Source organism: Mesoplodon bidens, assembly GCF_964165515.1.
Source record: "Mesoplodon bidens genome assembly, chromosome: 11".
Lineage (NCBI taxonomy): Eukaryota > Metazoa > Chordata > Mammalia > Artiodactyla > Ziphiidae > Mesoplodon > Mesoplodon bidens.
The window spans coordinates 29072301-29086839 of NC_138167.1; the positions used below are offsets into that span (position 1 = coordinate 29072301).

The 14539-nt window shown below is 36.0% G+C and overlaps 1 protein-coding gene across 1 annotated transcript; it reads right to left on the minus strand.

Moving 5' to 3' along the window:
• Positions 1 to 850: 850 nt before the first annotated feature.
• Positions 851 to 14521, minus strand: THAP2 (THAP domain containing 2). Its single transcript, XM_081249559.1, has 3 exons — positions 13926 to 14521; positions 7928 to 8123; positions 851 to 4701 (listed from the first exon to the last, which is right to left on the minus strand). The coding sequence occupies exons 1-3, from the start codon at positions 13994 to 13996 to the stop codon at positions 4312 to 4314; spliced, it is 657 nt and encodes a 218-aa protein (XP_081105685.1). The 5' UTR covers positions 13997 to 14521; the 3' UTR covers positions 851 to 4311.
• Positions 14522 to 14539: the final 18 nt, after the last annotated feature.

A 14539-nucleotide genomic window follows, 5' to 3' on the forward strand; every position in this document is an offset into this window, starting at 1 on the left:
ACAGGGAGATTGCTAAATGACCAAGCTAAAGTAAGGGCAATATGTAAAGATGTGGTGGTTAAGAGGGTGAAAATAGAAATTCATGAGAATGGAGGATTTAGACATAAAAAGGTCTGAAATACTAGCTAAATAATTAAACTGAAAATTCATCTGAGAGATAGGCACGTATCTGCTTTCTTGGCATTGAACCCAAAGTTCTTATTTTTTTAAGCTTTTGGAGCACAGATTTTAAAAGCCTAGGCAGCAATTTGAAGACTGGTATGTTGTTTTAGATTCAACTTATTCTGAAAGGGCATTAGGAAGACAGTAGGGGGCAGTGAGGGCAGGAATAAACAAATGGAATTTTTTTTTTCCCCGTAGACTTGAGGACAGGAACCATTTCCATCTGGTTCATTCTAGTTCGCTCAGTGTCTCTTAGTGAATGTTAAAAGTGTTTTTTAAATTAAAGTACTAAATAATATTTTAATACTTAGAAAAAATTAATAAGAAAAAAATCATATCTTATTTCCTTGCTATTAAAATAATGCATATCTACAAATAAATCTTTGTGTGAGCCTCAAATTATTGTCAGGGTAGACAGAACATTTTTATAGCCTTTCATATATCTGGTGTAGATTGTATAACCAGTATTTAAAACAGTGCAAATAAACTATAATTTATGTTTAGATTTAATTTGAGCCATAAAATGAAAATTCCTCTTCTAGGCTTTACATATCTTTATTTTGCTTACAGTTTGCTTCAATTTAAGGAGGTGGACTTCTACAGAAGTATTTTAGGGGATCAATTTAGGGGATAGATTTCCACAGAAATGTTTATGTACATATTTTAGAAATAATAGGCATGACAGTAATTTCCTTGGAAAAGTTTTTAATATCAGTATACTCAGAATACATTTTTTTGTGAAAACAATATGCAATTGTTTAATATACATTATAAAATCATTAATTTTATGAAGTTTCCAACTGTCTAAATACTAAAAGAATCCCATATTCTGACATAAAGAGGAACCACTTTCTATATTATACCAAAATTAAAATTTACCCGTATTCTAACATTGAGAAATGAGATTAGAAAAACCCAACATTACAAAGTCTACCTAGAAGAGATCAACAATGACTTCACAGACTGTCTTTACTGTATATATACACACAATATTTTTTATTTTAGTTTTTTGAGACACATAACCTGTCCTATTTTAATGATTCATATATTTAACAGAAGGTTAAAATGTAGAGGTCAGAGAAGAGGATTTGGAGGCTGAAGACCAGTGTTCAATCTAGAACTTCCTAGATTACTGCATTTCTATCCATTGTGCCAGCTGACACATTATAAATGTCTGAATGAATAAATAAATTACATTAACAAGGATTTCTTCATCTATAAATTGAGATAATACCACCTACCACACAGAATATATGTGAAGAACAAGTAAGAGAACTAATTGGTGCCATAGTGCTTTGTTCACTTTAAGACTCTGAGTTAAAATTATTTTAAAAAATTCGTGATAGTAGGGTTTGTTGTTTAGTAAAAATATCAAATGTCAAACTCCAGTCTTGGTTTTGATATATTTTACTTACTTATGTTTTCCTTTTAACAGGATATCATTAACAACAAATTTGTTCAGTGTTCATTTTAATGGGAAAAAAATGTCTTACAATTTATTAAATAAACACGGTATGTGATTCATGTCAACACCCATGTCCTTCTACAAAATCTCCATTTGTAAGTCATTATAAGAAGAAAACCTGTTTGTTTCAAAAGAAAACTGGTTCATTGTAAAAAGGTCTAAAGTTTACACGTTCTCATTAAATTCCAATTCAAAGCGCTTCACACATACTTGTTTCATAGCATTTATCATATTGTATTATGAATAATATTTGTTTCTCGCAAGAGACTTTGAGCAACTTAAGGGCAGAAAATCATGTCATATTCATCTTTATATCAAATTCTAGCCTTTGGCTGGTCCTTTGTAGGGGTTAGTGCCTGGTAGACATAGAATGAATGACAGGCATAGAACAGAGGATATGTGTTGTGTCAGAGCATAGGACAAAGAACTGTTATAATTTTGATTAGTTTTATGGTCTACGAGCTAAGTGATAAGTTTATCAACAGACTGAAAACAGGATTTTAAAAGATTCCTTTTACGTTTTTCTCTATGAATGAAAGTAGTTTTAAGGTAGACAGATGTATGTTAAAATAATTTGATGCAGGGAGAGTTTGGAAGGAGCATGTTATTGGAACAGTAACATGAAAATGACATGGAAAAACCAGCAAAAATTTTTACTTTAGAATTACTGAGTGGTAGTTTATTCAGTGCTCTCAAATATTAATAAATGAAGTCTAACTTTGCCAAAAGCTTGTTGTATTTTATAACACTTTATTTTTGTGATTTAAAAAATGTTATATTAAGATATCAGGGTATTATTGTAGATGGGAATCAGCCTGCATTAGTGTTTTGTTTTGTATTGGGGAGGGGCGGTGAACAACGTGAGAGTTTATACTTGGGAAACATAGTTTATATTTAAATGATTATTTGCCCAACTTATTTTGAGGTATAAAATAGAAATGGTCAGTAAGTGTTTCCTGATGTTTATGTTTGAAACCATATAAAGATAGTTGAAAACATGTAATGACAATTCCAAGGAGCTACATCCAATATTAAAGATAACATGACTTAAAAAAAAAAAGATAACATGACTAACAAGGTTTACATTATACACAAAAGAATTTTCATAAATATTTATTTGAAGTGCCTGATGATAACTAAAAGAGATGTTTCCTACCTTTGCCTTTGTGCATCTAGTTGCTTGGGAGGCATTCCTTATTAAAAGAAAGGGTGCTAATAATGTAAAAAGACTTTTTGCTAAGATCTCAGCAAATGTTATAAAAAATTTTTTTATCACCAAGTAGCCATTACCTTATGGGAAGGGTTTACAGTAATATGTGATTATGTATATGCTACTTTCATATGGCGGTGTCAGAAGCTCAAATCAGGCCTGGGTAACCTGATTGTACATTAATAAATTTTTACATGATTTGACCAAAGCTGTTTGAAGGAAAGGATTCTTATTAAACATTTATCTGGTAAAATAAGGCAAACCCTTTAATTGTTCAAATGGAAACTATAAGAATAGTTCTGATATTCTATTTTGTAAAATAATTAGCACTTGCATAGCTTTATCAGAGACACATGTATTTTTAAAGAGATCTACATTCCATTTCCGTTATGCAGTATGGTTGCTCTATTTGACTCTCACTAAAAGAGGAGATAAAAAGCAAGCTGATGTGTAAGATAAATTGACTTCATTTTAGGTTATAAGTTGTAAAGATATAATATGGTAAGTACTTTTCTATAATTCAATTCTATTGTGGGTTTATGGAAAAAAAAGAAAGCTTAAGAATTTTGGTATCAACACACATGGGGACAGAGGGAGTATTCCTAACATGGAACTGTGTAGCATGTTTGCCTATTAACGTATCAGTTTTGAAATAGAAAATGTAATATTTTTATTATGAGAATAAATGTGGTATACATTTATCGTTTTGTTTAAAGTAAAAGCTAGATCTCTATCTCTGTTATTTCATAACATATTTTCTTAGAAGGTGAATATAATCAGCTACCTGTGTTTAGTAGTCTGAGTTACTTGGATGATGCAAGGGTACTTCACATTTGAAAATACTATTTTCAAAATATTTTACAAGCTATTGCAAAAGCTAATTTTGTTATGAGGGAGGCCATGATTAGCTCAGTTTTACTGATAAAAAGATATGAAAAGTTTAAATAAAAGAACTTGCCCTGTACTTCAGGTTTTTTCCTAAAATTTTTCCCAATCACAGTGCCAATAATAATAATTTAATTAATACAAAATCCAGCAGTTTTAAAGTTTTATTTCATGTTGGTTAACTCCTACTAGGCAAATTACTTAGAATGTAATATCCCAACTTTGGTACAGGAAAAAGATTTTTTATAATATAATTTAAAAACATTACTTGTCATAGACTGTTCTTTAAAAGAAGTTTAAAAAGACAAAAACACAAAACACTTTACATACAATTTTCTAGAAAAAATTTTAAGTACATGATTCTCACATAAGGCACTTCCATTCTCGTTCAAACAAGTTTCATAAGAAGTTCTCCATTTTTTTTGTAACCAAGTCTTCATAAATAAATTATGCAGTAACGTTGTTACTTCAGGTAAAACTTTATTAAATACCCAATTTTGGAATAATTTCCTTAAATATCTTTACCTTTGAACAGAATGAAGTTCAAGCATCAAATCCTAATTGAAGGTACTTTTAGTCTGTTTTGGAGTTAGAGGATTGGTAATGTTTTCCCTTGTTGATCTTGTTCAAGAATCTTGAAATCTTCCAAAGGAAGACTGTTTAAGGCAGTTGGTAAAATGTGTTCTGATGTGCCCTTAAGTAATATATTATTTGCTTCTAGATTCTTCACCAAGCACGTGGCTTTGATCCATCTTCGAGTTGCTCTGCGTTCCTTCTGTAGGCAAGTTTTCATTTTCCTTCTTAAACTTGCTATTTCCTTTTCCAGTTTAATTATCCTCTTTTTTGCTTCCATAGGGTTCCTAAAGGCATAACTGTGTTCAAGTAGTACTTGCTGACTACTAATGTTTGATTTTAAATTAGATGGTCCGTTTGGAGTACAACTGTTGTTTTTCTTCAGAAGATTCCTTGACTTGAGTTTCTGAGCAGAATAAAATTAGAGGGTTGAACATAAATTATGGAATATCACAAATAAGTAAATTTTGTTTTGGATAACAGTATTTAAACTGCTCTTTTAAAAACTGATTTTAAAAATTTGATAGGAAACATCAGCAGCCCATCTCATGTAGTCATGAATTCAAGTTTCTCAACTGGTTGAATTAACTCCAGCCACCTATTTTTTTTTTTGTCTTTTCTCTCCAGAGAGATAAAAGCATTGGTCTGGAAATAGAGAATGGACTTCCTAAGTCTCTTCCAAATTATTGAATATGATTCTGTAGAGACTTAAGAAAATTCTTTGCAATATTCTAAGGCCAATATAGAATGCATTTAGACATTTGGTTTATTTGTGATACTGATTTGATCTCTTTTTTAGGTAAATACTATCTTCTCAATTTGATTAATATTTCAGACCTGTGGTCCTACTTAATACAAACATATTCCAAAGTATCAAGCTCCTGAATAGATTTACCTATTAATTATGCACAGTTATATCTTATTGATACATTCAAGGTTTTAAAATCTGGCTAGAAACTTTCTTTCCAAATCAGAAACCTGAGGACCCTTGTTTCCTTTTATCTCTTTCATTCAATTAGTCATCAAGTCCTATTAATTCTATCTCCTAAATATCTGTATCACAAATCCTCTCCTCTCCATCATTCTTTTTTTTCACTCTCTTCATTTCTTTTTTTTTTTTTTAAGGTTTTTATTTTTATTTATTTATTTTGCAACACTGTGCAGCACGTGGGAGCTTCCCCGACCTGGGATCGAATCCACGCCCCCTGCAGTGGAATCGCGGTGTCTTAACCACTGAACCACCAGGGAAGTCCCTCCTCTCCATCATTCTTAATGCTACTACCCATATCAGGCCCATATCATTCATGTCTGGCTTGAATATATTAAAAACTTCTGTATTGATCTCTGGCTCATTTTGATCCTCACTAGTCTATTTTCTGCCACACAATAATATTCTAACAGATTTGATGATTTAATACTGGCTAAATTCTTCTTTGCCTCCCTATTATCTAAAGAAAAAAAATTATCTTTACATGGCATACTGTACCATTTAGGATCTCACCCCATTCTGCCATTCACCATCTTTTTAAAAATTAATTAATTAATTTTTGGCTGAGTTCGGTCTTCATTGCTGTGTATGGGCTTTCTCTAGTTGCGGCGAGTGGGGGCTTCTCTTTGTTGTGGTGTGCAGGCTTCTCATTGTGGTGGCTTCTCTTGTTGCGGAGCACGGGCTCTAGGCGTGCGGGCTTCAGTAATTGTGGCCCGTGGGCTCTAGAGCGCAGGCTCAGTAGTTGTGGCACACGGGCTTAGTTGCTCCACAGCATGTGGGATCTTCCCAGACCAGGGCTCAAACCCGTGTCCCCTGCATTGGCAGGCGGACGGATTCTTAACCACTGCACCACCAGGGAAGTGCTGCCATTCATCATCTTAATTTTTACTCCAATAATATTAAACCACTTATAGTTCCCAGATTATTTGATTAATTTCATAGCTTTGTGTCTTTCATTCATTCAACAAACATTTATTGAAACACAGGAATTCATTTATGAGTTCCTGGGGACACAACAGTGAATAGTAAGATAAATATGGTTCCTGTCTTCATGAAACCTACAACTGGCATTCCTCCTGTCTAGGGGAATTGGCAGGGACTCTTTTTTTTTTTTTGCGGTACACGGGCCTCTCACTGTTGCGGCCTCTCCCGTTGCGGAGCACAGGCTCCGGACGCGCAGGCTCAGCGGCCATGGCTCACGGGCCCAGCCGCTCCGCAGCATGTGGGATCTTCCCGGACCGGGGCACGAACCCGTGTCCCCTGCATCGGCAGGCGGACTCTCAACCACTGCGCCACCAGGGAAGCCCAGAGACTCTTTTTTGATCCGTATATTCCCAGCATCTAACTTGGATTTTGACATAATGTAAAGTTTAGTAAACATCTGTTGAATGAATAAATGATTAAAATGTCAAAAACAAGTTATACTTCAAATTCAATAAATATATGAGTGTGTACTATGTACCAGGCACTATTTGAGGTTCTGAGGATTCAGAAATGAAATGCTTGCCCTCCTGGAGCTTTTCTAGTATCTGTGATAATTGGTTTACCACAATCTCCTCTCCCTTCTCTTCCATTCAGATAGTAACTCATGTAGATTTACAAATTTAACTGTCAAAAATAACTCAAGAAAAGCAGTGATCTTTCCTCTCTGAGAGAAAAGATGTCTATCCTCCTTTTCAAAGCTAAACTCTTTTTGTTCATTCCACCCCTTCTGAACCTTTCAGTGACCCTGTCTTTCTCAGCTAGCTTTTTCCCCTCTGATCAGATCTTCCCTAACTAGCTAAAACATTGTTTTAATACATTCATACTATACCTTAAATTTTTCTTTCCTTTTTTTTTTTTTTTTTTTTTTTTTTGCGGTATGTGGGCCTCTCACTGTTGTGGCCTCTCCCGTTGCGGAGCACAGGCTCCGGACGCGCAGGCTCAACGGCCATGGCTCACGGGCCCAGCCGCTCCGCGGCATGTGGGATCTTCCCGGACCGGGGCACGAACCCGTGTCCCCTGCACCGGCAGGCGGACTCCCAACCACTGCGCCACCAGGGGAGCCCCGGGGAGCCCCTCTTTCCTTTTAAATATCACTTGCTAACACTTATTTTCCATTCACTTCTCAACTCATTATCTTTTGTTCTCATCATGCTATTGCTGCTGCGCTGTGCAAAGTCAAGAACCCTCTCCTACGTTCCAAACTCCAAGTTCAAGCCCAGCCGAAATGCCTGAGCTCTATGAGGTTTTCTGTTATGCCTCCCTCTGAACTTATATTCTTTGGTGTAACTCTGGTATTCTTTGGGTGTGCTGCCCTGAAAGCACTTAACACACATTATTTGCATATCATCTTAAGATCAGAGCAGAGCGATGCTGGAGGTTTCATTACGATTTCTCAGTTTTACCAATGGGTCAATTATCGATAATAATTAACAATGATGTGAAATTCCAATATAATAAAACAGTTTAGGTTGGGGAAAGAATATTGGAGTCAGGAACGCTGAGCACTAATTCTAGCCTGCATCTTTACTGCAGTTTTGCAGTTTTCTTGAGGCACAGCATTATATATGAATTCCAATATATTCTTAATTGTTCCATGTTACAAACAAAAAGGGATGGATTCTAAAAATGGTTAAAATGGTGTAAAAGTAGTATTACTTACCATGGACTTTATGTGGGTACAAAAATCAAAAATGGTTGGAACAGCATCCATTTTAAGTCGTCTAGTTTGTCCTGTTAGGTCAAAACAGGAGGCTTCAAAGTGCTTTGAACAAAGAAAAGTATGTTTTCCTGGCACAAAATTTTTGCGCCTAACCAGGCGAACCCATTCTTTTCTTCTTTTAGGATCCAAAGGAAACCTTTAAAAAAAAAAAAAAAGGCAACTCAAATTCCAACTATCACACTTCTGGTTGTACCTAAATGGTTAAAAGAAATTTTGAAAGGTAACAATTTAAAATGTTTTCCATTTACATAAAAATTTAAACATTTCCAGTATCCAGATACTGGAACAGAAACCAATTCATGCTCATTTTTATAAGTTGTAAAAAAGTTAATAAAAAACTAACAAGTCGTTTAATTTTTCAGGGTTTTAAAAAGAGACCTTTCTTCCCAAACTAGTCCTTAACAAGGGCAGTAAAATAAACGAGACTAAACTGATCTAGATCAAATTTATGTAGATCCATTATAAGCAGGAATAATTTCACAGTGCTTTGATCTGCTGCTCATGTCCATGGTCAAGACAAATCAGATCATCTACAGATTAAATTTTATCGAGACAGATTCTGGTATTCCTTCCTCTGTGTTCATTATGATACTTACTACATTGCTTTGTAATTTTCCATTTTAATAAATTTCCAGTGAAATCAAAGAAGATTTTAAGTTTCTCGAGGACATGGATCATTTTATCTTTTTATCTAACTTTAACACTTACATAGTGCCTTGGAAACAGTTGGGACTCAACAAAAATTTGCTTAATTAATATAAATACAGAATATATGAATTTATAATTCACTATATTACTTCCATGAAGTTAAACTGCATATATTTTTAAAAAATGACCTCTTAAGCTATGTTGTACAGTAAAAGGCATAATTAATTACTACAAAAAGTAAAATGTTGATGACAAGCTCAGCAGGAATGTTTTTCCTTTTATATTTATTTCAGATATAAAATATATTGATATGCACCCAGTGTACACCATTAAGGAAGAGAAAAATATAAGGAACTGTCTAAAAATTCGAATGGTAACTGTGTTGACTGACTTGCAAATAGAGGAATCAACATTCACATGTAATAAGTTTGAACTGAACTCTTCTTTAGTTTGACTACCTTATCCTTGAAGTATTAATTATGAACTCACTAGTACCTAAAAAGAACCATTAAATTTATGTTAGAAGATCATGTGGCTCAAAAGCCCCCAACTGAAGCTTCATTAGGTAACAGCTTTGGCTGTGTCAGATATACTAGGCTTGCTCAAATTACCAGCAGGGAGGGCCACAGAGGTGAAGGCCCAGACTTACTTAGACACCCTGCCATCTCATGTCCCCACCCCCACTGCCCCGAACACACCCTCACCTGAGGATAACATCTGTGTGTCACTCTGCAGTTCACATGTTTTCATATATGTACGTTGTTTTGCATTTCACTAGAAATACAAGTCTCTCTAATGGAGACTTTATCTACTCGGCTTAGCCCTCACCTCTTAATAGTAATGTATTCTCATTTCAAAGCTCTCTGTTCCAATGTTTAGTGATCTGAAAATGTTTCCTGAGGACTAAGCTAAAAATTAAGCTTTAGTTTATAAGCACGCTAGTTCTTCTTGGGACTTCAAGCACAAATAAGTACTATCAGTACTATTGTATTAGCATTTGTATAAGACTCTTCAGATATATGAAGACTTTCTTTCAAATATTATCTTTCATCCCCTCCCCTTTTAGCTCATTTTTAAACTAAAAAAAAGTTTTAAATTATGAAACCAACGTCTCCAATTGGACCTTAATGTGATCAAATTCTACTTCTTTCTTTTAAGACTCAGTTTAGGAATCCCATGTTCCTAACAAGTTTTTTTTATGATCAGAAGACTTGGTCAGATGTTCCTATATCATATAACATTAATATAACTGTATTCTAATTGTTTACTTTTCTATCTCCACCACTAGATCACAGGTTTCTCCTGGTTAGGAGATGTTTTTTCACTACTTTTTCCTGTTAGTAAGCATTCAATGAACTTTTTGAGTGAATCAATGAATATACAAAGTAATGGAGTTAGTTTGGCATTACTAAATAATCTTTAGATTATCTGTGTTGAAATAAAATAAGAATAATCAACAATTTTATATTTGATTTTAGATAATGTTTTATACAGTATTAACCTTAATCTTGTTTTTGCACGTGTTGTTTGGATTTTTCTCAGCAAATTCAAAGAGTGGGAGAAGCAGCCCATAAACTGAATTTAAGTAATAATAAATCATGTAAATATTAATTTTAAAAAATTAACGTGGTGTTAATAGATGGATATATTCTTGCTTACACAATAATAGAACCAGGCTTTCGGAAACATTAGATGTTTTGGAAAATCACTCAGTATTTTAACAATGCTATTTTGCTTGGGTCTTTAACAGCTGAATGCCTCTTACATTCCAAGCACTGTCCTAGGCACTGAAGACATAGTGGTAAACAAAGTTGATCTACCTTTATGACATCTACCTTCTATGTGGGTATACTGTAATGGGGAAGGTAGAGAATCAAATAGCTTGATGTAGTAGAAAAAAGTGGCTGAGAATAGTCTCTGTAATCAAACCAGGTATCAATCCCAGCTCCTTCACGTAATAGCTGGGTGACTTTAAGAATGTTGTTTAACCTTTTTGGGCCTCAGTTTCATCATCCATAAAGTGGAGTTATAACGGTACCTAGTGTGGTTCTAGGGATTAAATGAGACATTGTGAGTAAATGCTCAGCCCAATGCATAGTACGTGGTAAATACTAAATAAATGCTGTTTATTATTATTATAAAAGTAATTACAAGTGTCATGAGTTTATAAAAGGGTAAGTACAGGATTGCATGGAACCATAAAACAGGAAGAGCTTATCTCATCAAGAGGCCTTAAGACAGTACGAATTAGCTAGGGAAATTAGGATGGTAGTAGTGAAGAGTGTTAAAGAGTATCTTGGGGACAGGAAGAGTGTTATGACATGAACGAAGATGGAGGACTTTCCAAGTTAAAGAGTAATTTTGAACTTTATCCAAAATGGCACTGGTAAGCCATTAAGAGGCCTAATTTAGAGCTGTCAACAGAAAATATTTTAACTGGTTGTGAAACACAGCCATTATTAAAAATTAAATTATGTAAGTTTGCATTTAAATAAATTAAAAACAAAGGTAATAAGTACTAAAAACCCATCATTTCCTAATTATTTTACTGTTGTCTATACTCTTCAGGTTACTTATGTCTGTTACACCTGTATGGAATAAATGCTATAGAATAGGGTAGTATTGCACATTTCTTCCCAACTCCATGATCAGTGATGTCATATTGGTAGCTTATAACCAGTTATGGTGGGAGTATTTATATCATGGAAATTGGGCAAACACTACAAATCAGGGCTTTCCCCCTTTCCTGGAAATCCTGTTGTTAAAAATTTAGCAACACACTATTGATTATAGAAGAGCAGTTAGGAGTGCATGAATGGAAGCAGTGAACCAGTTAAAAGGTTGTTGTAATAATCCAACTGAGAGGGAATGGTGAGAAGTCAAGGGAGGATGACCTCCTAGTTTCTGGGTGGATGGTGTTTCCATTTACTGAGAAAGGGAATATGGGAAGTGGTGTAGGTTTGGGGGAAGGGCAAGTTCAGTAGTACAGTTTTAGTACGCTGAATGTAAGGAACTGAAGAGACCAGGGAAATAACTGAGACACTTTACCGATAGGTCTAAAACTCATTAGAGAGAGTTGGACCAGAGGTATTGATTTGGGAGGCATTAACAGGTAAATGTTAACCAAGACCACAGGAACCGTTGCAATCCTTTTGATAAGAATGGGAAGATCTTGGTCAGGGGGTGGAGTGGCAGAGGAGACTGAAGTTAGGCCAAAAAAGTAAGATGAAAATCACAAAATTAGTGTCAAATAATTCAAAGTAGAGAGTATTTCAAGGAGGAAATGATCACATGCCATGAAAAAAGGACGCTGGAGTGTCCTTTATGTTAGCAAGAACAGTTTCAAAAGATTATTATTGGCAGCACTTAGACTGGAATGGGCTAAGAGATAAGAAAAATGGTGACAGTAAGTTTAGGCAATATAAGCTGTACATGGGGATAAAGAAGTCTACCAGTGTCCTAGGAAAGGAGTGAATAGTGTTAATTATGAAATAGGGATTTTTATTATAATGTTATTTTAACACCTAAACTTCTGGGGTTACACATGAAAATGTTAATTTCATAGCAAACAGTCAAACACAGAGAGGAGGTATGTATGTTAGTGTACCACCGTGCATCTCCTAAACATTCATTATTGGTACCTTGAATCCTCCCTCCCCTTCATCTTCCAAATCAAACGACCATATATGGTAGTTTCTCCTCAAACATTTCTCAAGTCTGTCCACTTCTTTCCATCTCTACTGTCAGTACCACTGTAGTCTAGGCCACTGGGTGGACTCTCCATTGTTTTACTACAGGTTCCCAACTTTTTTCTCTATCAACGCTCACCTCTTCTAATCTAGTGCTCATTGTGCCAGCAACAGAAGTACATTTAGTTCAGTTGACGCTGTAGCAGGATATCCTTGTGAAATAGCAGGTGCATTAACGTTCTGTAATAAGCTCCTTTCTGTCAAATTCATCTCTTGATGATGCTTGACCAGCACTTTAAGTAACACTGTAATTCTCTGCACTGCAGCCTGAGGGCTTTTTAATATACAAATCTAATCACGCCATTCTTTTTAAGCCCTCCATAACTTCTCAAGTACTCATTGGATAAAATAGAAAATCCTTAAAGTATCGTACAGGACCAAATCTATGTCATCTTTTGGTCTCATCTGAAATTTCACATCCTTTGAGAAGTGTTCTTTGACTTTCCAAGGCTAAGTTAGAGACCCTGAAGGTCTCTTCTTTGGCACTTGACCACAATTATTTATGTTGGTCTTTCTCATTCCAACTCCAGGAAGGTTAAGAGTTTTCTGGATCCCTAGCACCATGTCGGGGAAATAAGAGCTTGGTACACATTTGATGGATGAATGAATAAAGCACTACATTTGCATGAAGTAGATGAAAAACAGAAACACCACAAGGATTTTTTTTTAAGTGGTAACTTTTAATAAGTGGGTACATTTTGTCATAATGAAGTAGGGAGAAAGGTCAAGGATATCATTTTCTACATTCTAAGATCTTAAGTTGTGAGGTATATAAAATCAGAACTGTTTGTACTTAACTTTTTGAATGCTTCTTTTCTTCAGGCATATGGCAGGCACTTGCGAGAAGGTAAACATTTACCAAGTACTTATTATGTTTCATGTAGGGTTCAAAGCGCTTTCCAGAGTTCTGATTTGACAGAAATAAAGAATTTTGATTGCTCTTCCAGCAAACGAAGGCAAAACATAACCTGGGTTCTTTTTATACTACTCTGTTCTAGTAAGAATAGAAAGCTTATCTTTTCCACTTTCACTAACATCGCTTAATTCCACGGCTACTAATGATGATGACTCAATTTTTCCGCAGTTACTGTGCGTGACTATTTGAAATTTAAATGCTTCCCATGTCAATCCAGCTAGTGAAAACTGACTAATTATACGGTAACACAGCAGGCTTTTTAGGTGATTGCTGACTTGAAAAGGCAGATCTCGCTTCCTCTTACGGCGTCATTAATATCAAAACCTGGTCTAATACACAGGGAGTAAAAGAGTAGAAAATTAAGGTATCCTCCTGTCACTTTCTAGAGGAGTAATTACGGAGAGAACTTGGCTCTCTTTTACAAAGTGAGTAAACCTTCCCCGAAGGGAGCGAAAAATTGGACAGATTTGAGAAACACACGCCAAGGGCAAAAATGATGCGTCCCTGCTACTAGCTAGCTAGCTAGCGAAGTTATTAGAATTAGTAGAATCCTGTTCTTTCCACACAAGCGATACCCAGTCTAGGAACTCCCGTTTCCGTCACCCCCACTCCCTGCCCAGGTTACCTGTGGAAGCTGATGTTAATGTGCTTGTTGTAGGTAGTAGCACAACCCGCCGCGGCGCAATTGGTCGGCATTTCCCTTTCGCCCTCATTCGGCGCTGTCTTAAGCCTAATCTGAGGCGCGGGCTGCTACGCTTCCTTCGGGAAGAGACTGGGCAAGCGAGGCTGGGGAAGGGCCCACCCAGCTAGGCTGCGGGAGCTAGGTGGGAAGAAGGGGTGTACGTATGTGTGCGGGGAGGGGGGATTGCCTTCCCTTTCTCTTTAATAATATGGCGGACTTGAGCCACAGGAGCCGACAGTCCTGGAGCTCTAGTCCTCTTCGTTTGCCTTCACCAACATGGCGGACGCACCCCGTCCTCTCCCTGGCTCCCAAAAGGGAGTGGGACTACTGCTTCTCTTCAGCAGCTGTCCTCCGAGCAATTAAAAAAAGACGTGTGTCCCTCCCATACCCCCATTACTCTGAAACTCTCGCGGCCGAGGTTAAGAACGGGCCCGCCTACCCCGCCACGCACCCAGAAACCCCAAAGCAGCGTCTGGAGTGCGGACGGGCCTCAGACTGGAAGGACAAACCCTAAGCAAGAGGCAAAAAAAAAAAACAAAAAAAAAAACACTACAACT

Excerpts from the sequence above, each read along its gene's own strand:
- THAP2 (XM_081249559.1), bottom strand. The coding sequence starts at position 13,996 with ATGCCGACCAATTGCGCCGCGGCGGGTTGTGCTACTACCTACAACAAG. Across the intron at positions 8,124-13,925 it reads ATTAACATCAGCTTCCACAG|GTTTCCTTTGGATCCTAAAA; the intron begins GTAACCTGGGCA and ends TTTTTTTTAAAG. Across the intron at positions 4,702-7,927 it reads GTACCCACATAAAGTCCATG|AAACTCAAGTCAAGGAATCT; the intron begins GTAAGTAATACT and ends TATTCTGCTCAG.